General features: G+C 41.6%; 1 protein-coding gene across 10 annotated transcripts in view; it reads left to right on the plus strand.

Moving 5' to 3' along the window:
* itpr3 (inositol 1,4,5-trisphosphate receptor, type 3) overlaps positions 1-23470 on the plus strand; it is a 373289-nt gene that overhangs the window by 22772 nt on the left and 327047 nt on the right. For all 10 annotated transcript variants that reach the window (XR_015088794.1, XM_086046039.1, XM_086046029.1 and 7 more), the window contains one exon: positions 18933-19054. Coding sequence is in view for 9 of the 10 variants with exons in the window: in XM_086046039.1 (XP_085902165.1) it covers positions 18933-19054 (122 nt within the window). In the remaining variant the exon portion in view is untranslated. The remainder of the gene's footprint in view (positions 1-18932; positions 19055-23470) is intronic.

Below are 23470 nucleotides of genomic sequence, written 5' to 3' on the forward strand. Positions count from 1 at the left end.
AAATCACAATATACAGGAAACCCACTCATACTGACCAGTACCTCCTCTGGACATCAGAACATCCTACAGCACACAAACTCTCCATAGTAAGAACCCTAAACAATCGAACTCGCATCATAACAGAAAATAAAGACAGATTGGAGGAAGAAAACAGAATAAGAATAAGAATAAGAATGCCTTTATTGATCCCACAGTGGGGAAATTTTCATTGTTACAGTAGCAAAGATATAGGTCACACAGGGGCGGCGGCATAATGTGGCCATTAATGTATAACATTGACGGCAAACATTTAGAATCAAACCTATGTAGATATACGCAGTAACATGTGTATATACACATGTGTATACACACCAACCTACATCTACATAAAAAATATGAGGAACACTCATTTCGGCCTGTACATAGTACAGAGGAAAAAATACTCTAAGTGACAGTGCTGCAGTGCTGTAGTGAAATGTAAGGAACAGCATTGGATAAAAATAAAACTAGACTAACAGTAGTGGGGAATGTTGAGTATTGCACGGTATTACAGTAGTGGGGAATATTGGGTATTGCACGATATGAGCTCAGGTGCAGGACTGCACAATTGCACTAATGACCGCCAGTTTGTAGAGACTACACAATGTTCTTGTTAAAGAGTCTGACAGCAGCAGGCAAGAAGGAACGGCGGAATCTCTCCTTTGCACAGCGAGGGTGTAACAGTCTGTCACTGAAGGTGCTGTGGAGTGCTGTTAGGGTGCCCTGGAGGGGGTGGTCCGGGTTGCCCAGCATTGATGACAGCTTGGCCAACATCCTCCTGTCCCCCACCGAGTCCACAGAGTCCAGGGAGCAGCCCAGGACAGAGCCGGCCCTCTTGACCAGTTTGTCCAGCCGCTTCTTGTCCCGGGCCGAGACGCCGCCTGCCCAGGTGACCACTCCCTGGAAGATGACCGATGCAACCACCGAGTCATAAAAGTTCCTGAGGAGTGTCCCCTGAACCCCAAAAGACCTCAGTCTCCTGAGTAGGAAGAGTCTGCTCTGACTCTTCCTATAGAGGGCGTCTGTGTTGTCGCACCAGTCCAGTTTATTGTTCAGATGAACACCCAGGTACTTGTAAGTTGAGACTCTCTCAACATCTGTTCCCCGGATATTCACTGGTGCAGGTGAAGAGTGCTGGCGCCTACCGAAATCCACCACCATTTCTTTGGATTTCCCCGCATTGATCAGGAGGCGGTTCTGCTGGCACCAGTCCACAAAACCCTGAGTAAGTTCTCTGTACTCCTGATCATCTCCGCCTGTGATGAGGCCGACAATCGCAGAGTCGTCAGAGAACTTCTGCAGGTGACAGGTAGGGGTGTTGTAGTTGAAGTCCGAGGTGTAGAGGGTGAACAGGAAGGGAGCCAAGACAGTTCCCTGTGGGGCCCCCGTGCTGCAGAGGAGCACGTCAGACACACAGTCCTGTGTCCTCACATACTGTGGCCGGTTTGTGAGGTAGTCCTGGATCCATGTGGTGAGGTGGTGCGCCACCCCCGCCCGCTCCAGCTTGTCTCCCAGTAGGGTGGGCTGGATGGTGTTGAAAGCACTGGAGAAATCAAAGAACATGATCCTCACAGTGCTCCCCGCCTTCTCCAGGTGGGAGAGTGAAGTGTGGAGGAGGTAGATGATGGCATCATCCACACTGATGCCAGGCTGGTATGCGAACTGGAGTGGGTCCATTGAGGAGCTCACCAGGGGGCGCAGGTGGACAAGGACCAGTCTCTCCAGGGTCTTCATCAGGTGAGACGTCAGCGCCACCGGTCTGAAGCTGTTGAGCTCCTTCGGGTGGGGGGTCTTTGGCACCGGGACCAGGCAGGATGTTTTCCATAGCTGGGGGACCCTGCCCAGCTTCAGGCTCAGGTTGAACATGTGCTGGACAATTCCACACAGCTGGTCTGCGCAGGATTTGAGGAGCTGGGGGCTGATGCCATCTGGACCCGCTGCCTTCCTCGCCTTCATCTTCTTCAGCTGGTTCCTCACCTGAGATGTTGTGAAGGCCAAGGCTGGACAGGAAGGAGTGGTGGCTATCTGGTGTAGCTGGGAGCTGGAGACTGTGGAGAAAAGAGGGGAGGGGGTGACACGCCCAGCAGGAGGAGTAGGTGGAGACTGCAGCAGGAGAGACGGAGTGGAGGCAGGCATCTGATCGAACCTATTGAAAAAGAGATTTAGCTCATTTGCCCACTGCAGGTCCCCCCCAGTCCGGGTCTTGGGTTGTCCGTGGCCTGAGATGGTCTTCAGGCCCCTCCAGACTCCCCTGGCGTTATTCTGCAGCAGCTGCTCCTCCATCCTCTTCCTGTAGGACCTTTTCCCCTCTCTGATCCTCCTCCTCAGCTGGCGCTGCACAGTCCTCCGCTCCTCTATGTTGCCTGACGCAAAAGCCCTCCTCTTCTCCTTCAGGAGAGCTTTTATGTCTGGTGTGATCCAGGGTTTGTTGTTGGAGAAACACCTTACTGTCCTGGTGGGTATGGTGTTCTCCATGCAGAAATTTATATAGTCTGTAACAGTGTCCGTTAGACTACTAATGTCTTCCCCGTGAGCATCGCTGAAAACTTCCCACACAGTTGTGCTGAAGCAGTCCTTTAAGGCCTCCTCGGCCTCTCCAGACCATCTCTGAACCGTGCGGGTCACAGCTGGCTGCCTGCGGACCAGAGGTTTGTACACAGACTGGAGAGCCACCAGGTTGTGATCAGCTTTGCCCAGCGGGGGGAGGGGCAGTGATGTGTATGCCTCCTTGGTGTTGGCATAGAAAAGGTCCAGTGTTTTATTGTCTCTGGTGTGGCAGGTGACATACTGTGTGAATGAAGGCAGAGAGGAGGAAGGGGAGGCATGATTGAAGTCACCAGAGATGAGTACCAGGGCATTTGGGTGCTGTGTTTGTAGCCTGCTCACTGCTGCAGTCAAGACATCACAGGCTGTGTCGCTGCTGGCAGCTGGTGGGACGTAGACAGTCACCGCGATCACGTGACTAAACTCTCGCGGGATGTAGAATGGCCTCATGCCAACAGCTAGCAGCTCAATATCCCTGCTGCAAAGCTGCTCCTTAATCGTGATGTGCCCAGGATTACACCATCTATCGTTCACAAACACAGCCAGCCCTCCTCCTTTCCTCTTTCCACTCTCCAGCGTCCTGTCCGCGCGTATGATTTGGAAGCCGTCCAATTCTACGACCGCGTTCGGCGTTAGCGTTGTTAGCCACGACTCCGTGAATAGCATCAGGCTAGCCTCCCGGAAGTCCCTCTCGTGCCGGGTAAGCGCCGCTAGCTCGTCCATCTTGTTGGGGAGCGATCTAACATTCCCCATGATAACAGACGGGAGGACGGGATGGTATCGTCTCCTCCTTTCCCTGCGTTTAACCCCCGCACGAGATCCCCGTCTCTTCCTCCTCAGCTCACGGGGGATATCGGGTCTCGCCCCGGGAGCCGGCGCATGGTTAGCACGGAGTGCTAACAGCTGATTCCGGCTGTAAACAATGGGGGCTCGGCTCCGAGCCAAGTCGCCGGACACGATCGCGCAAAAAATAGCCATCAGCAGCAGCAAGAATACCGCAGTTTGGGTGTCCATTGCTACGCAAGTTACGACTATCAATTATACCAAAAAAGTATGAGGTAGAGTAATATTAAAGAACAAAAACACACGAAAAGGCTCACCGATGAGCCGGAGCTACTGTAGCGGGCTGCCACTCGCGCGGCGCCGGAAGTCGAAAGTGAACCACATACCACACGCACTCACACTCTGCCAATACCCCAGATGGGCCATCAACAAAGGAAAACAACAAGCCAGACAGAAGCAATAGGAGAAAAAGCAAGAAAGACAAAAACAAAAGTAATTGACAGTGGAAACAAGGACATCATAACACTTCCATATACGTCAGAGGAATCACAGAACCTATCCAACGCATCATGAAAAAACAACAAATACATACTGCAATAAAACCACATCAAAAACTATGACAACTGGTACATCCAAAGGACACCATAACACCCGACTTAAAATGCAACATTATTTACGAAATCCCATGCAAAACATGCAATAAGACATACATTGGAGAAACTGGTCGAACTTTCAGTACACAAAAAAAAGAATACCAAACAGAATGTGAAAAAAGAAACAACAGAGTTGTGTATATATATATATATATATGTATATATATATATATATATATGTATATATATATATATATATGTATATATATATATATATATATGTATATATATATATATATATATATATGTATATATATATATATATATATATGTATATATATATATATATATGTATATATATATATATATATATGTATATATATATATATATATATATATGTATATATATATATATATATATATGTATATATGTATATGTATGTATGTATATGTATATATATATATGTATATGTATATATATATATATGTATATATATATATATGTATATGTATATATATATATATGTATATATATATATATATGTATATGTATATATATATATATATATATATATATATATATATATATGTATATGTATATATATATATATATGTATATATATGTATATATATATATGTATATATATGTATATATATGTATATATATATATGTATATATATGTATATATATATATATGTATATATATGTATATGTATATATATGTATATATATATGTATTGCCTTATAAGTGGTTTGTCTTTTAACCTCCTCAGGTATTGAGTTCCACTCCTTGGCACCTCTTACTGACCACATTGACATGCTAAAAGCACTCGTGCGCTGAGGAATTGCGCAGTCACCTCTGAGAGAGGCACGAGTGAGGCGCTCACTGCTGTCTTTGCGGCAGAGGAATTCTGCCAGGGAGCTGGGGCTAGGCCATTGAATACCTTATAAATGAGCTTCAAATCTGCAACATTATGAAAATTGTCCCAGTTCAGGAAATTGTACTTTTTAAGTATTGCACGATAATGATAGCGCTGTGGTGTCCATGATTTTTTTTATAGCTTGTTTGTACAATACTACCAAAGAGCTTTTTGCACTCTGAGTAGCCTGAGACCAAGTTACAATAATTTAAGTGACTGAAAATCATAGAATGCAAGAAACTGTTTGCAGCGTTAGTTGAGGCCAAGATATTTGTATTGAGTTACAATCTGCAGTGACTGACCTGCTACAAGTATTTCAGGATTAGGAGAAGCTCTACTGATTTTACCAAAGTACATACTCACAGTTTTTGACACATTTAGTTGCAGGCAGCACTCCTGCAACCATGTTGTAACACAAGACATAGTTTTAGTTAATCTGTCTGCAACACTGCCTTTGGAATGACCATTGAACAAATAAGACAGTGTCATCTGCATACATTAAGCAGTCAACATTGATATAAAGGCTAAATAAGAGGGGGCCTAAAATCGAACCCTGTGGCACCCCTATCTGAAGAGACTCAGAAATGCAGTTGTTAATTGATACAGATTTTGTTCGATCATACAAATATGATTGGATCCAGCTCATAGCGTCACAAGAGAAGTACAATTGTGAAAACTTATTGAGGAGAACAGTGACTTCAGAATCAAAGGCTTTTCTAAGGTCCAGAAATACTGCCCTGACAACTCCACCCTTGTCAAGAGAAATTGTTATTTTTTCAATGCAAAGGCATGTGGCGGTTTCCATTGAATGTTTAGGTCTGAAACCAAACTGCATGGCATGGCGTGAGGGGGAGCTGCTGTTAAGGTGCTGGACAATCTGCTCTGCCAACCCATTTTTCTGTAATTTTGGACATGGCTGGTAGGATACTTATTGGACGGTAATTATTCAAGGAACCTGAGTCACCAGATTTAAAAACTGGGGTAACCACAGCGGATTTCCAAGCCTTTTGGGAAAGTGATAAGTTAAAATTGAGTGATTAATGATTGAGACAATCGGAGTGGCCAAAGCTGTACTTAGATCTTTCAACATATTTGTATCCATTCCAAAGACATCCTTCGCCTTTGATGGTTTGAGGGATTTAATTATATTCACAACTTTTGGCTCTGGAATGTGTGTTTTTGTAAATATTTGTGTTGCAAACAATGCGGGGTATTCTTTCCTTGGAATTGAAACAAAATGTTTTGAGATTTCTGCGACAGAGCCAATAAATTGTTGGTTAGCAATTACTCAAGATTCTGTTAAAATGTCCCCATTTATTTGAATTAGCATTTGATTTAGCTTGTTAGTTTGGCTGTAACCTGTAGTTTTTTTTCATGTAGTTACAAGTTATTTTAGAATTTCCCTGGGCATTATTCAGAGCATTGATGAAATTCTGATTTCCTTTACTACCCTGTTTATTAAGGAGGTAAATTGGTGCCTATCATATCCTTTACTAACAGCCAGTAACAGAGCTTGATCTCGCTCTTTCATCAATTTTAGGATCGATTGGGTCATCCAGGGAAGGCCATTCTTTCTGGCTTTTCTTTCTGAGTTCTGTGGTGAATTCTTTGAATTCTTGCAGTGTTGGTCCGTAAGTCCCAGTAGTGGTTGTATTATTTCTGCGAGTGCTTTTGATAGGTTGTACGTAACTGCTTATCAGCTGATAAAGACACATCACAACTACATCAGTGACACTCTGATGACGGCGAAAGTAACACGCCGAAACATATCAGACCTAAAATCACTATTGTCTGTTATAAATAAATCAATCAAAATATAGATAACAAAGAAGACAAAATGAACTTAATACAACTAATGGGTAATAAGTCAACGATTATATTCAACCTTCTCATTTTCTCAAATAATTTATTTCTATTTTATCAGCTGAAAAGAATACATATTGATATAGTATTTCAAAATGATTTTAAGACTCTTTCTTCTTTTTTTTAAAGATGTACTCAAGGCTTGGTTGAATTTCCAGTATTACCCCCCGGATTCAATTCAAGGTCTTCAGACACAGATGCTGCGGATGAATGCTAATATTACTATTGAGGACAATCCCTTTCTTTGGGATGAATGTATTAAAACTGGTATCATTTTTATTAATGATCTTTTGGATAAATCAGAAGTTTATGTATCTTTTCATCTGTTTAAAAAACAGTATAATAATTCATTAGATTACTTAAGATTTAATCAATTATACTACTTAATTACGCAGCCATCCCCAAGGCATGGAAATTAAAATTATGTAAGGAAAAAAAGAGCAACTGGCTTGTCTCCCGCAAATAAGATACCAAAAATGGTTGGCAGGGGTTTTAAAATAACCAAAAGATTTATAAATGGTATTTAATAGGGATGGGACGAGATCTCGTGCTATGAGATCTCACGGTAATAGGGCGCCACAAGATTTCTCGTCCCTGCACAGCACGGGATCTATTTTCTTTTGACAGTGTTTTGGAGTCCGGGTGAATATAGCAGATGTCCTAAAAGGAGCTGTCGCCGAATGGGAAATTCCGAGGCAAAATCACGGAGTCGCTGTTGTGACCGGCAAACGCTCGCAGCATGGATGTGGCGATACACTACGTTAAGTGCTTATCGTGCAGGCAATGAACGCAACGCTAGTGCGGCTGGTCCAAAGTTGGCCGCGTATCATGTTTGTTTAGACGTGTCAAGCGTATAGTTTCTTTTTTCACCGATGCTCAACAGCAGCAGCACTTTTGACGTCTAAACAAAGACACCTCAACTGCCCGCGCGTAAACTAATTATGGACGTAATCACGCGCTAGAACAACTCTTTGGACATGATGGCCCGCGATCTTGAGCAGCGGGGTGCCGTATCTGCAGCTCTGAGGAGCCCAGAACTACGACAAGTTGCAGAAATCTTGACACAGACACAGTGACATTCCTCTTGTTGAAGATTGACTGAGAAAGAAGTTGAACTCTACAATACAATACAATTGTATTTATATGGCGCATTTCATAACAGCTCGAGCTGTAACAAAGCACTTTAAAAACAATACAATAAATTAAAAAAAACAATACGAGGCAATGATACATATATTGATAAATATATCAATAAATATTAACAAATACATACATATAAATAAATAAAGTCAATAAATTAACATAAAACGCTATATACAATTGAGTTACTGACCCACGAGCACAGTTGGATCTTGTCAAAGTATTCAGTAACAGGAAAGAGCTCAGCTTTAGCTGTTAGTGCAGCAATATTTGAGAGCATGTAACGAAAGTGACTCCTGTTGGCATTTGCACTTTAGAGCTAGATGATTAGTTTTCTTGCAGTCTGTTCGGTAAAAAACATTTTGAAAACTGAAAAAATTACATTAGGTATTTTTTTCTATTCGAAATTTAGCAAAAATCTCGTCTCGTCCCGTTCTCGCGGACTCAATCTCGTGAAACATCTCGTCTCGTGGGATTTTTGTCTCGCCCTATCCCTAGTATTTAAACACAATGGGGGTCTCAGTTTTTCTGCACAGACCCAGTTTATTTTGGGAGGATGAATTTAAATGTTCCAATCTTATGTAAGTATTATTTTAAAACAGTATATAATACTACACTTGATTCATATTCCAGAATATTTCAATTTAAAATATTTTGTAGAATTTCAACAAAAAAGTCTTTGCTTAAAGTGCCTTGAAAAGGTATTCACCCCCCTTGACATTCTTTGTGTTTTGTTACCTCACAGCCTGAAATTAAAATGGATTGTTTGAGGGTTTGCATCATTTAATTTACAGAACATGCCCACAACTTTGAAGACGTGATATATTTTTTATTATGAAGCAAACAACAAATAGGACAAAATAACAGAAAACATCATTGTGCATAAGTATTCCCTGCCTCTCCGATTAATGCCCTCCTTGCCTTGTCTGTGAGTTTTGGTGGGCGGCCCTCTCTTGGCAGGTTTTGTTATGGTGCCATGTTGTTTGCATTTGATGATAAAGGCTTTGATGGTGCTCCTGGGGATCATCAAAGATTTGGATATTTTTATAACCCAACCCAGACTTGTGCTTCTCAACAACTTTGTCTCTGACTTGTTTGGGGAGTTCTTTGGTCTTCATAGTGGCGTTTGGTTAGCGGTGCCTCTTCATTAGGTGTTGCAGCCTCTGAGGACTTTCAGAAGAGGTGTGTGTGTATGTGTGTGTGTGTGTGTGTGTGTGTGTATATATATATATATATATATATATATATATATATATATATACACTGACATATCATGTGACACTTAAGATTGCACACGAGTGGACTTTGTTTGACTTCTGAAGGTAATTGGTTGAACCAGAGCATTTCAGGGGCTTCATAACAAAGGAGGTCAATACATAGGCACATGGCAATTTTCAGTTTTTCATTTTTAAAATGTATTTTTTTTATATATACATTTCTTCAAAACGTATACTATTTTGTGCAGATCCATCAAATAAAATTTTGATTTAAATATAAGTTCAATTAGAGGTTGTAATGTAACATATTAGGTAAAAGGCCAAGGGGGGTGAATACTTTTTCCAGGCACTGTAAATGGCAAGCCGAAAATGATCCCCACTGCAGGTTTTGTGAGGCTGATGAGAAGGACCTGTTGCATTTGTTTTGTTTTTGTCCATATGTTGCTATGTTTTATAGGACTGTTCTACTTTGGTTGAAGACAATTGTGGTTATTTTTGAAATCACCCCCATGAATATTATGTTAGGCATTTTTTAAAAGAACTGCAAACCTTATTTAAATACAATATTATTGCTGGGTAAAATGTTTATCTTTAAAGCAAAAACAATATCAAATTTATGTTTAAAACACTTTTAAAATAGGATTTATTCTCAATATAGTTTAGAAATAATAATAGCTGGAAACAAAAACAAATGATTTGAGCATAAGAGGAAATGGAGTATTTGCTCAACCGAGTTAGAAATGACGTAGGATATGTGTCGTTATCAAGACTATAACGGATTGTCTGCGCTTTGTATGTTATGTTGTTGTTGTTTTTTTGTTTTGTTTTTTTACTGGAAATGCTTATTATTAACATTATTGTTGTTATTGTTATGATCTTATTCACTGTTGTTTCTTGGTTATTGGAGTTGGGATGATGATTGGGATGACGGGGATGGGGACGACGGTAATGATGTTCACGTGAGTGGGGGGTTGATTGTTGTGTGTGGGACTTGGGCTAATAAAGAGGAAAAACAAAATCTTGGGAGCCCTGGTCCCCAGTGGGGTGGCCATATTGGAAAAAATATTATATCTTGGAGTCTTGTGTGGGGCTTTCTTGAATGGGGCTGCCTTATTCTCCAAGATATTAGGTACATCCCGGATTCTCATCTCGAGGCGTCTCCAGTGGGTTGGCCATATTGGCCAAAGTATTAGGTAAATCCTGCATCCTTGTGTGGTGCTTTCCTGATTGGGACTGTCATTGGACAAAATATTAGGTACACTACGGCTTGTCATCACAAGGCGTCCCAGTGGGGCTGACCATATTCACTAACACAAAAGGCACAGCCCAGATTCTGGTGTGGGGCTGTGCCGCAAGGGACTGCCATATTGGCCAAATCATTTGGTATACCCTGGATTTTTGTCTGTGGGCATCCCCGATGGGGCAACACAACACAATGCAATAAAACAATACAATTGTATTTATATAGCGCATTTCATAACAGCTAGAGCTTTAACAAAGCACTTTACAAACAGTAGACAATAAATAAAGACAAATAAAAGGCCATAATACACAAGTATTAATAAATATAGATATAAATAATATATAAGACATAAATAAAAAATGTATACACAAATAAAGCCAATAATTTAACATAAAACACAATTGACACCTGGAGAAGAGCCGAATATTTTCTGTCTGATCAAAAGCCAGAGAATAGAAATGTGCCTTCACCTGGGTTTTAAAAATGGACAGAGAGTGGGCTTGCCTAACATCCATTGGGAGGTCATTCCAAAGGGAAGGACCGGCAGTCGAAAAGGCTCGATCCCCTCTGAGGCTCCGCTTGGTCCTCGGCACCTCGAGCAGCACCTGGTCTGCAGGCCTGAGGCTGCGGGAAGGTGCATAGGAGTGGAGGAGCTCAGAGAGGTATGCCGGGTCGAGGCCATTTAATGATTTATAGACGAATATGAGAATCCTAAATCAAACCCTGAAATGCACTGGGGGCCAGTGAAGGGAAGCCAGAATTGGTGTTATATGCTCCATCTTCCGAGCTCCAGTCAGTAGGCGGGCAGCAGAATTTTGGACCAACTGGAGACGTTTGAGGGAGGACTGGCTGACTCCAAAATAAAGTGCATTACAGTAATCTAGCAGAGATGTAACAAAGGCATGGATGACTGTTTCTAAGTGCTGATGGGAAAGCAGGGGCTTTACCTTAGCCAGCTGTCTGTAGATGTCCACAACGGTTTGGTCATATCAGCCAAAATACTAGGTACTAGGGCTTGGAAAAAATGTTGTATTGCAATGTATCGCCACGTTCTCAAAACAAAGGCCATGTTTATCCACAACAACAGATAACACAAGAGTCTGCCTCGACTCTGAAGGACCATCAAGCACACATTGAAACCCAATCCCCCACACCTTTCCCTCCAGAACGGATTCATTTTTCCTCGTTTGTCCAAACTTCTGGGCCATATCCACCACTGGATTGAACCCAAACTTTGGAGCCGTCTTCACACTGCCAAACACCACCACTGGACTCACCCCTGGACAGTACCTCAGCTCCCGAACAACAATTCAGCCCTGACGACACAAAACCAGATTTCACCAACAAGATGAACAAGCTTGTTAATATTGAAATTCAACTGACACCACTTCCATCCCCCATGTTCACACCTCTTACTCCTGATCACCGTTCGCCCATACCAACCCCAAGACTCATCAAACACCTATCTAACAAACAGCTGACTCCAGCAAGACTCAGCAAACCACTACCTGCCAATGACCCTCCCTGCTCATGATGAAACTTAACTCCAGTCCGGTCTGATATGCTCTGGGTCCAAACTGCATATCCGCTACAAACAATGCTTGTCCGCAGAATAAATCAGGACCCAATGAAACTAGCGATACTTGTGGTATGTGATTACAAGTGACAGAAAGTCAGCTAAAGTACTGAGAAGAAATAAGTCTAGAGCTACTAACCTAGTTAGGATATCTTGTCAACTTCTAAGCAAGCCAGTGTCTCCCATTATCACTGCAAGATTAGCTCTATGTAATATTACATCACTAGTTAACAAAGCACTATTGATTAATGACATCATTATATCTTATGATCTTGATTTAATTCTCCTCAGCGAAACATGGCTAACAGAAGGTTGCCAAAACACTTATGAATGAGGCAACGGCAACGCCAACAAATTTTAGTTTCTTGAACAAATGTTGCAGTGGCAAAAAAGGTGGCGGAGTTGCTGCCATTTTTAAATCATCATTTCAGTGTAAAGAAATTGTATTGGGTGATTTTAATACATTTGAATATCTCAGTTTTTTAGTGAAAGGTTATCCAAAGATTATTGTTGTAATCATTTCTAGACCTCCAAGACAAAAATGCAAGTTTATGGAGGAATTTGAAGAAATGCTGTCAGTAATCTTTACTGACTATGACTACCTGGTCATAACTGGTGACTTTAACATTCATGTTGACAACAATTTGGATAAAAATACGAAAGAACATTATACTTTTCTTGATACCTTTGGTCTCTCACAACATATAAAAAGTCCAACACATACTCAAGGACATGTTCTTGACCTCATTATCTGTAAATGTGTTGACATCTCATCAGTTGATGTTAAAGATCTGGCTATTTCAGATCACTTACGTATGTGTATTCTTTGAAGTATGAATAATCCCAACTAGGGCTGTCCCAAACGATTATTTTTCTCACGATTAATCTGTCGACTATTTTTTCAATTAGTCAAACAATTATTTCTTGGGCTAATCCCGCAATTTTTGGGTTGACGATTATTAATTTACAAAACCACTTCTGAACACATTTTTAAAATTCTTTGATTATTAAAGTAAAAAAAACAAAAAACGTTGAAATTGAATGAATACTCTCATCTATTTTAGGCAAGCATCATGACGTGTGAACATGAATGAGGTATTTCTCTGTCCATGCATTACAGTGAAACAATGTGTGAGCTCATGTTAAGCAGCCCAAGTATAACTAAAAAATAAATAACTCACAAATGAGGAACACCCTCCACAAATGCAATGGGCCTCATGTTCTGGACAATCATTAAGAAACCCGTTGCCATTTCAACGACCCACATGTGGGTTTGTGGGTCGTGCACGCGGTACATTCACTACAAACTGAACAACTTCAAAGCATTCCATGTTATATAAGGTTAGAAAACTGTGTTTCCGCAGATTCGAATGATACCAAACATTGTCATGTCATGTCATCTTCCAAACCGCTTATCTATATAGGGTCGCGGGGAGTTGCAGGAGCCTATCCCAGCCGTCAATGGGCAAAGGCAGACTACACCCCGAACTGGTCGCCAGCCAGTCGCAGGGCACACATAGACACTGTCACTGAGCGGGAATCGATCCCACGCTGCCCGCACACAACTCAGGCGTGTGTACCACTACACTATCAGCGGACATCGATACCAAACATTATAAGACACAATCATATCTGCAGCATTTATGAGCATTTAAGTCAAAACAATGCTAACACACAAAAAAATGTGCAACTCACCATTTCATCCTCAAATGTCCGACACAATTGCATAATCCATCATCAATGATCATATTACGTCGACAAGGGTCCAGTAAAAGTATTCCAGTAATGTAGTTGGTCCACAACAAGCCTGCCATCCTTAAAGCCACGTTATTAGCTGCTGCAACCGTTATAGCTTGCTATCAGATACATATACATTTTACATATGTACACACGAGCTTTCAAAACATAGGCTGGACCTTAGTTTGATTGAGGCATACATATATTAGTGCAGTCACGGACTACGGTAAGCAGGCCAGTGTTTCCTCTAGGTTTTTTATTTTTTTGTTTTTTAAACAGCGCAGTCAGGACATCGTCCTAAATACAATGAGCATGCTGTGTTGCGCCCGGGGTCTGCACAAAGACGAGAACGAGAGCTTTCCCGGGCAGCCGCAGTTTCCATGTATGTATGTATGTATAACAGATGTCGCGTGTTACCGTTTGTGGGTACATAAAGAAACGTAACCAGTTACGTTAGCTGTAAGCAGCAACACAATTTGACTGGAGTGAGCAAACATTAACCCCATAATGCATAAAGCATTAAAGCATGAAACATAACACTGTAATTTTGACTGCAATCGAGAAATTAAAATTAAAACAATGCACATTCATAATATGTTGCACATCACAGCAACTTCCATAAAACCGGGTCATATTAGTTAGTAGTTACTTAGATGGACTTACGATCCTCTAGCTTTTTGCTTTCTGTCGTCTTCCAGAAGCACCTGGGTGACGTCGCTTCAGGTGTTTGTTCATCACTCGGCTTTACAAAGGATACAGATGACCAACTCGTTTAACTTTTCATTGAAATATGTCCATACTTTGGACTTTCTTTTCTTTTACCGCTTTTTAGCTGCTTTGTGAATTCCGCTCTCCTCTTACCCGCCCTGAACGCATGAACCGGCGCGCCGCCACCATTTATGGTGTTCTTTTTTTTTGTTCTCCTTTCTTTTCTGCTGTGCACACTTGTTTATAACTGGCGGCATGCACGTGTTGACGTATTTACATCATCGACACTCGATGGTATGTGCGTGCCGACGTATTTACGTCATCACACTCTTCATCGACGGTATGTTTTGCGGGCCGACATATTTACGTCATCGGTGAGGTCGACTATGTCGACTAGTCGGGACAGCCCTAATCCCAACAGTTCAGTCAACCATTGTGTCTACTAAGAAAATATATACAAACGTAGACCCTAGTGATATGTTTATGAAAATAATGGCTGCCTCAACATCTGTGAATGAGACTGTTGATGAACTTCTGAATAAATTTACCTGGAAAATCTGAAATATCTGGATGCTGTTGCTCCTCTCAAAACTAAGACCATTTCATGGCGACCTAAAACACCTTGGAGATGCACTACGAGTGTAATGACTTTGAAATCAAAGTGCAGGAAAGTGGAGCGTAACTGGAGGAAAAACTAAACTCCAAGTTCACTTTGACCTGTGCAGACAATGTCTTTGTAAATTTAACAAAGAGTTACTAAAAGCTAGACAACAACACTTTTCTGAAATCATTAGTAAGAACCTAAACAATACATGCACGCGATTTGCTGTGGTCAACAAACTCACAAATCCCCCAAATCAACAGATTAATGAATTTGCCTGCTTCTTTATCCATCAGGTCAAACATCATCACAAACCAGCAAAATTCCCAAATGACCCAACACTTAAAATCACCCAGAAAGAGGAAATGAGTTACTTTCTGACCATTGGAAATTTTGAATCAGATAGCATGGCCTTGACATATGGGGTTCCTCAAGGGTCACTTCTTCGGCCCCTTCTGTTCAGTCAGTATATGTTACCTTTGGGTCAAATGCTTCAGAACACCAATGTTGGATATCACAGTGATGCAGATGACACACAGCTATATATATCAATGTCCCCAAATGACACTAGTTCAATCAGCGCATTGTGTCACTGTCTAGAGCAAATTAGCAACTGGATGAACCAAAATTTCCTTCAGCTAAACCAAAACAAAACAGAGGTTATTTTTTTCGGCAATAAAGAAAAGAGGATTGCTGTTATAAAACACCTGGAGTCACTGTCTTTAGAAACCAAAGACCAAGTTCGAAATCTTGGGGTGCTGATAGACTCAGACCTGACTTTCATCAATCATATACAATCAATCACTAAAACAGCCTTTTACCAGCTGAAAAATATATCCAGACTGAAGAGTTGCATGCTGAAATCAGACCAGGAGAAACTTATTCATGCTTTCATCTCCAATAGAATTGATTATTGGAGCGGTCTTCTTACTGGTCTCCCTCAAAAGAGCAACAAACAGCTGGCTCATTCAGAACGCTGCAGTTTGGGTTTTTAACAGAACAAAGAGATCGGAACATATTACTCGAGTCCTAAAGGCTTTACACTGGCTCCCAATTAACTAAAGAATAGATTTTAAAATTTTAGTACTGGTCTATAAATCGCTGAATGGTTTGGGTCCTGAATACATTAATCAAATGCTGATTGAATATACACCCTTGTAGGGCTCTGAGATCTGCAGACTTGGGTCAAGTAGTGGAACTGAGAGTTCACGGTAAACATGGCAAATCTGCATTTAGCTGTTACGCTGCACACAAATGGAATAAGCTGCCAACAGAAGTGAAGGTAATGCTTTTAAATCCAGGTTAAAAGCTTTGTTTTTTTCTCATACCTTTGATTAAGGTCCTCTAGACAATTTTGAATCATTTTTTTCCTTTTATATATTTCAGAAACCCACTTGTATTGACTTTCTTTTAAAATATTTTAAAGAGTTTTGTTAATGTGTTTACATGTTGTCAAAGTACATTCCAGTAATTTTCATAAGCTACTTTTGTTTTCTCTGCTTTGCTTTTGAGTCTTGTGAACTGTTGTGTTTGTCAATGCTTGTAGGTGTTGTCCTCACAAGTTGTCTTGTGTATGAAATGTGCTATATAAATAAACTGCCTTGCCTTTCCTATTGTGGTACTTTTTTATGCCGATACCAAGTATCGATACATTAATTTAGTATCAATATTTTTGATACGTTACGTTATGTTTTGCACGTTCTATATCACAACTTTGGAACATTTGAGGTCCTTAAAGTTCATCTTTATGAATGGAGTTTTATTTATTGCACTCCTGTGTATCATTAACAATTATTATTAATGCACTTTTCAATCGTGACACTTGAAAGAATGTCAAATGACACTTAAAACTTTGGAAACACACATGCCTCAGTTTTTTTTAATTATTTATTTTTACAAAATTTAAGTATTGCAGTATCTGATTGTGACAAAAGTGTATCTTCCAGGTGCAGCACTGATTCTTATCTGCAGGCGTTCCCAATGGGGCAGCCATATTGGGAAAAATATTAGGTACCTCCCTGCATTCTCATCTGTAGACACTCCTAATGGGGTGGCCATATTGGCCTAGATATTGGGTACACCCCAGTTTGTGTGTGTATGAGTTCCCAATGAGGTATCCATATTGGCCAAAATATTCTTGTCCATAAGCGTTCCCAGTAGGTTGGCTATATTGGCCAAAATATTAGGTACACCCCTGATTCTTGTCCGTAGGCATCCCCACTGGGGTGGGCACATTGGTCAAAATTGGACTTTACACAATCTAGTGTTGTCAAAAGTATCGATACTTAAATGTGGTATCCAAATCCAATATTAATATGTCATGGTATTGAGACTATGGTGCGCATGACCGCAGCATACACCGAGCGCACACTGCAAGAAGCGCAGCCGTCTCTGCAGACAGTTTTTGGCCTTTTCACCAGTCAAAAAGAAAAACAGTGTCAGGTTTGTGTGAATTGGTGTGGAGGACGCAAACACGGGGAAGCAAGGCAGTTTAGGTGATTTTAATGAAAAATAAAAGGGTCACCAAGGTGCTTAGGCAGTAAGACTTGACTTGGCGTGGCAGCAAGGTGCGGTGGAGTGAGAAGTGGGAGAGAGAGTGACCCGCGCGATGAGCAGGTTGTTCAGCAATTGAAGGGTGGGGCACTGTTAAGAGATTTATGACCTGTCAAAGTTATTGGTAAGTTTCATTCCTCCTGCTGCTGCTACCAATGGACGTGCGCTAACATTAGCATTAGCTGGTGCTAAATTGGCCTAGTGCACGTTGTCATTTGTGCCTGTTTACTTCAGTTAAAACGCTCATAATCCGAACCTGTCGTCGCTGACAGGGAAATGACAAATGTTTTTCAAATCACCGTAACTCCAGAACCGTTTGTGCTAGCAACATAATTCCAACTGATTGTGAAATCAGAGAAATGGAGTACACAACCATTCCAATTTACAGAGATTGTTCTTTGGAACGGCGGCACGGTGGTCGACTGGTTAGCACGTCCACCTCACAGTTCATAGGTCGTGAGTTCGATCCCGGCTCCGGCCTCCCAGAGTTTGCATGTTCTCCCCGTGCCTGCGTGGGTTTTCTCTGGGTACTCCGGTTTCCTCCCACATTCCAAAAACATGCATGGTAAATTGATAGGACTCTCTAAATTGCCCCTAGGTGTGATTGTGAGTGCGGATGTTTGTCTCTGTGTACCCTGCGATTGGCTGGCAACCAATTCAGGGTGTCCCCCGCCTACTGCCCGAAGACAGCTGGGTTAGGCTCCAGCACGCCCCGCGACCCTTGTGAGGATAAGCGGTATCGATAATGGATGGTTGGATGTTCTTAGGAAGTGCATTCTCGAGTACATTCACAAGGGCCGTACTCTGCGTTCTTGATCTTGAGAAATGGCCAACATGTCCCCTCATCTTCCTAGTTCCACTAGAACGTTGGAATGAATCCAGCTAATCAGGGTGCAGCAGACCCTAGATAAGGCTGGCTGGCTGTAGAAGTGTTGCAGTGTTACAAATGAACACATTTTCATTAACCTTACAGTTGTTATTAGAGCAGACCCACTCTGTTTGGGTATATTCCTATTTCTGCTGAAGCCCCTCCTTCCTGCTTTCTGACTGTAGCCTCATTCGATTAACATCACTGGATGAGAGACAAATCAGTCATTGAAGAACCTTGTCACTCACATGCTTTTCCTCCTTCACAATTCCTGTTCAATGTCTTTCTTGATGGTAGAAATGTCAACATATTTGCATTTAAGAAAAGAACGTTAACATGTGTTAACACGTGCTACCGTATATTCCTTCAGACTGTCTTTTCAAGGTCAATCTTGATGCCAGTACGCTAACCCATGCTAACATAAGCTAATGTATGTGCCTTTTGACTGCTTGTTCAAGCTCTTCTTTTATAGAACGACAGGAGGTTATCCCACAATACAGTGTCTTCATTCATACTAACTTAATGATGGCATGCTAACCTGTGCTAACATTTCATTCCCCTGTTCAGACTGCCTGTTCAAGGTGTGTCCGATGAGTCGCTACTCCGCACAGAAGCAGTTCTGGAAGGCCAAACAGGCCAAACATGAGAAAGACAAGATTGACGACGTGGTTCTGCTGCAAAAACTTCAGGTAACCGTCATATTTGCACAACTTCAATCATAAAAAATGTTCATTTTAGAAGTATTTTTTGGATTTAGAAACAATTACTTATGTGTAATAATTTGTTCCTTGGTCAAATTGTCATAAAAGTTTTAACAGTCATATTTTTGCACGCTCGACTGTAATACGAGCATGAATAGAAATTAACCACTGTATGTTAAAAGTAAAATAACGAGAACATACCCATGCTTTGAGGGTATGTAATGGAGAGTGAAAAGGAAGTTGTTTACTGAGCAATGCTCAAAGTGTTTTTATAGGTACAGTATTACTAGAATTAAAATGTGTTTTATAGTGTATACCATGGGTATTTAACGTCTGTTTGCTCACATTGATTTGATGGATTGCTGAAATTACACTGAGCATCCTTGAGCATTGTGTGGTGTCCACATCAGTGGTTATCGTCACACTTGTAACTTTTGTCTGCATAAAATCCCCAAATTGTAACTGTGGAATTCAAAAGTAAAAAAAATATATATAACAGTCATCATCCATGGCATCCAATGGATTTGATGCTGCTTTATCTTTGGCTTTTTGTATTTTTCACACAACACCCCCAGATAAGAGTACCAATGATGGCAAAGAGGGAATGTGTAATAATAACTATAGAACCTGAAATTGACTGCAAAATAGGAAAGGTTGATAGGTCAAGCTATAAAACAATATTCCTCATCCTGTCCATTATGTGTCAGTAATTTTACTTTACTTTAGCTTTATTTAGTTTCATGATACAGTGTTTAAACAGTTAAGACAATGTGAAAATGTACAAATTAAAACACAGTCTATACAGTTAAAGCATAACCCAGGCATATTTTTTTTTCAATTATATGCAAATGCAATATTTATCAAAATGCCTTGTTTGAAGTGGTGGGCCTGCATTGAACATATTCTTGGAAAAAATATGTTTGGGTTGACTTTCTCTTAGGGGTGTAACTGTTTTTGTATTCGTCCCATACCGTCTCGGTGCGGGCTGCATGGTCCGGTGCACGCAGCCATCCGACGAAAACGTCTGATGGGGGGGGGGGGGGGGGGGGGGTAAAGTCAACGCCTGAGACCAAGCGACCGCCACATTTGTTGTTTTAAGAAGAAATTGATCAAAACAAATGTAGAAGTAAAATGGCGAGTGTGGGAGAAAGCATGGTGCTAGAAGAGCCGTCTGTACAACACAAATCAGCTGTTTGTATAGTATAACCAGCCGGGGACATTTCGGCTTCCGTACGGCAGCGATGGCGTGCAAGCGGTGGAGCGAACAAAAACTCTGTGTCGGCGTCGTTCGACCTCCGTTCGGTATGGTGCAGGTAACACTTCTAACATGCTAACCACACATGTAAGGCGGCATCACCCCGATACAGTTACTGGGGGTAGAAAAAAGAAACCCACTCAACACCAACAACTTACACTCACATTCAGCTTTTCAACACCCCCAAAATTCCTACTTCCCACGCATCTAACTTATTCACACTTAAAAAACCCACAAAAATTCAAGTATTCACCATTCATTTCGTCCGCTGATAGTGTAGTGGTACACACGCCTGAGTTGTGTGCGGGCAGCGTGGGATCGATTCCCGCTCAGTGACAGTGTCTATGTGTGCCCTGCGACTGGCTGGCGACCAGTTCGGGGTGTCGTCTGCCTTCGCCCATTGACGGCTGGGATAGGCTCCAGCAACTCCCCGCGACCCTCTGTAGGATAAGCGGTTTGGAAGATGACATGACCATTCATTTCCATTGGCATTTACACCGTACCAAATTCCACAAATTCAAGTCATTGAACTCATTCAGCTCACATTCAGCTTTTCAACACCCCCCATATTCCTACTTCCCACACATTCAACTCATTCACACTTAAAAAAAAAACACAAAAATTCAATTACTCACCATTCATTTCCATTGGAACATTCAACTTTTCACATTTACACCTTCCCAATTTCCACAAATTCAAGTCATTCAACTCATTCAACTCACATTCAGCTTTTCAACACCCCCAATATTCATACTTTCCACACATTCAACTCATTCACATTTAAAAAACCTACAAAAAATCAAGTATTCACCATTCATTTCCAGTTGACCAGTGTTATTGCCCTTTGGTCTCACCAGTGCGGCGGCCATCTTGGACAGGGACATTAGCTAGACTGGGGATACTCACCCCGAGGTCTCCCCAGTGCGGCGGCCATCTTGGACAGGGACATTAGTTAGACTGGGATACTAAACTGAGGCCTCCCCAGTGCGGCGGCCATCTTGGGCAGGGACATTAGCTTGACTGGGGATACTCACCCCGAGGATACCCAGTGCGGCGGCCATCTTGGACAGTGACATTAGCTAGACTGGCGATACTCACCTCGAGGTCTCCCCAGTGCGGCAGCCATCTTGGGCAGGGACATTAGCTAGACTGGGGATACTCACCCCGAGGTCTCCCCAATGCGGCGGCCATCTTTGGGGAGGACCCAAAATCAACAGGAAGTGTCCCAAATGACCCGGAAATAAACCAGAAGTGACCCAAATGACCTGTAAATGAACCAGAAGTGACCCAAATGACCTGGAAATGGACCGGACGTGACCCAAAGGATCCGGAAATGGACCGGCAGTGACCCAAATGACCCGGAAATGAACCGGAAGTGACCCAAATGACCTGGAAATGAACCGGAGGTGACCCAAATGACCCGGAAATGAAGTGGAAGTGACCCAAACGACCCGGAAATGGACCGGAAGTGACCCTAATTACCCGGAAATGGACCGGGAGTGACCCAAATAACCGGAAATGAACCGGAAGTCTTTTCTTCCCTTCTGATTGTTTATGTCCCGTACCAAACCGTGACCCCCATACCGAGGTACGTACCGAACCGTGACTTTTGTGAACTGTTACACCCCTACTTCCTCTTCAATAAAGCTTTTATGATGTTATAATTTGACCCTTGGACAGATGAGTTCTGTTCTTGTTTCAAAATGAAAACATCTTGGAAGTCAACTAGCATCACCAAACCAATTGTGTTTCTCTTTAAAATTTCTGCTGTTTTACTGTTGAGCAGATTTTTGTTTGTTATTATTTTAACATGAAAAAATACAGGGTCCGACACTAAGCCTGTCAGGCAACCAAGATCCAAGTTGTGGTGGCCATGATTTAAAACAATAATTTTTGAAATTACTGGTAATTATATATGTACCACTACCTGTGGATGAAATAGTGAAGCGTCTAGTCTCGGTGGCCAAAAAGGCACACAAGTACGGGTCATGGCAACTTCTCGCTTGATTTTATAGTGATAACAGTCAAAAGCGATAGTTTCATACAAAGAACTATCATTTTCTTATCAAACAAATACACCTACATCCACACAAGTCAAGCAAACAAAGAAAACCCTAAATGGATAAAATAATTAAACAAATAAATAAAATCCCATACCCAACCCCCTCCCCTGGCACATATCTCGCTAACAAAAGGAAAACATACAGCATTGATCATGGCAAAGAAAAAACTAATCTGGTCATATTGTGGTGGGCGATATGGCAAAAATATCATATCATGATTTTTTAAAAAACATAAAATCCCGATCACAATTTTAATCATTTCTGACCATTTTCCTCATGTTAAACATATAAAAAATATTTTAAAAATGTTAAACCCAAAAGTAAAAAACATACATTTTAAGCCAACTAAGCTTTCTGAACAGGTTTCAATTAAAATTGTACAACTTTTATCAAAATGAGCAATGAACGTAAACAAAAAAGGTAACATAACGTTGAAATAAAAACACAGCTCATAACGCGGGTCTAGTACTTTTAACAGTCTTTTAAAACCCTCGTTTTTCCACTGTTTGAATGGGAATCATGTAATTTACAAGGTGACAAGTCACTGCCGCAGTTACTTCTTTCCACCGCTTGCTTGTTTTTTCATATGTAATGCTCTTGTTAAATGAATGTGTTACCGGGGGTTGTGTTAGCTTGGAGCTAGCGGCTGCCTCTGGCTGCCATGTCTCTGATCTCCGTTTGGTTTGGCTGTTGGCGTAGTGTTTTGGGTGCTGTCTCCGCTAGTGATTAAACATGTTAGTCGTGTTCTCATCCGATGTCCAAACGGTGTCTCTGCAAATTTTGCAAATAATTGGTTGCGCCTTGTCCTCCACGCAAAGGCCAAACCAAATCCACACTCTGGATGTGGAGTTTCTTTTCGGGAACAACTCTGCTTCATGGTGAGTCTCCGCCATGGTTACTGTGCATGCTGTGATTTGTTAGTCGGGTATGCGTCAGCGCATACTGGACTCAGCTTTCGGTGCAGTATGGGATAGTGAGGAGTGAGTACGCCCAATACTTGAATATCTTGCAGAATTTTGGAGAGCAACCCTGCACCTATCTGCAGTGGCTCCAGCGAATGCTCAACACTGTAGTGAAGATTCCAGC

This window comes from Filicampus tigris, chromosome 1 (genome assembly GCF_054856515.1).
Source record: "Filicampus tigris isolate MCC_2025a chromosome 1, RoL_Ftig_1.0, whole genome shotgun sequence".
In the NCBI taxonomy this organism is placed as follows: Eukaryota; Metazoa; Chordata; class Actinopteri; order Syngnathiformes; family Syngnathidae; genus Filicampus; species Filicampus tigris.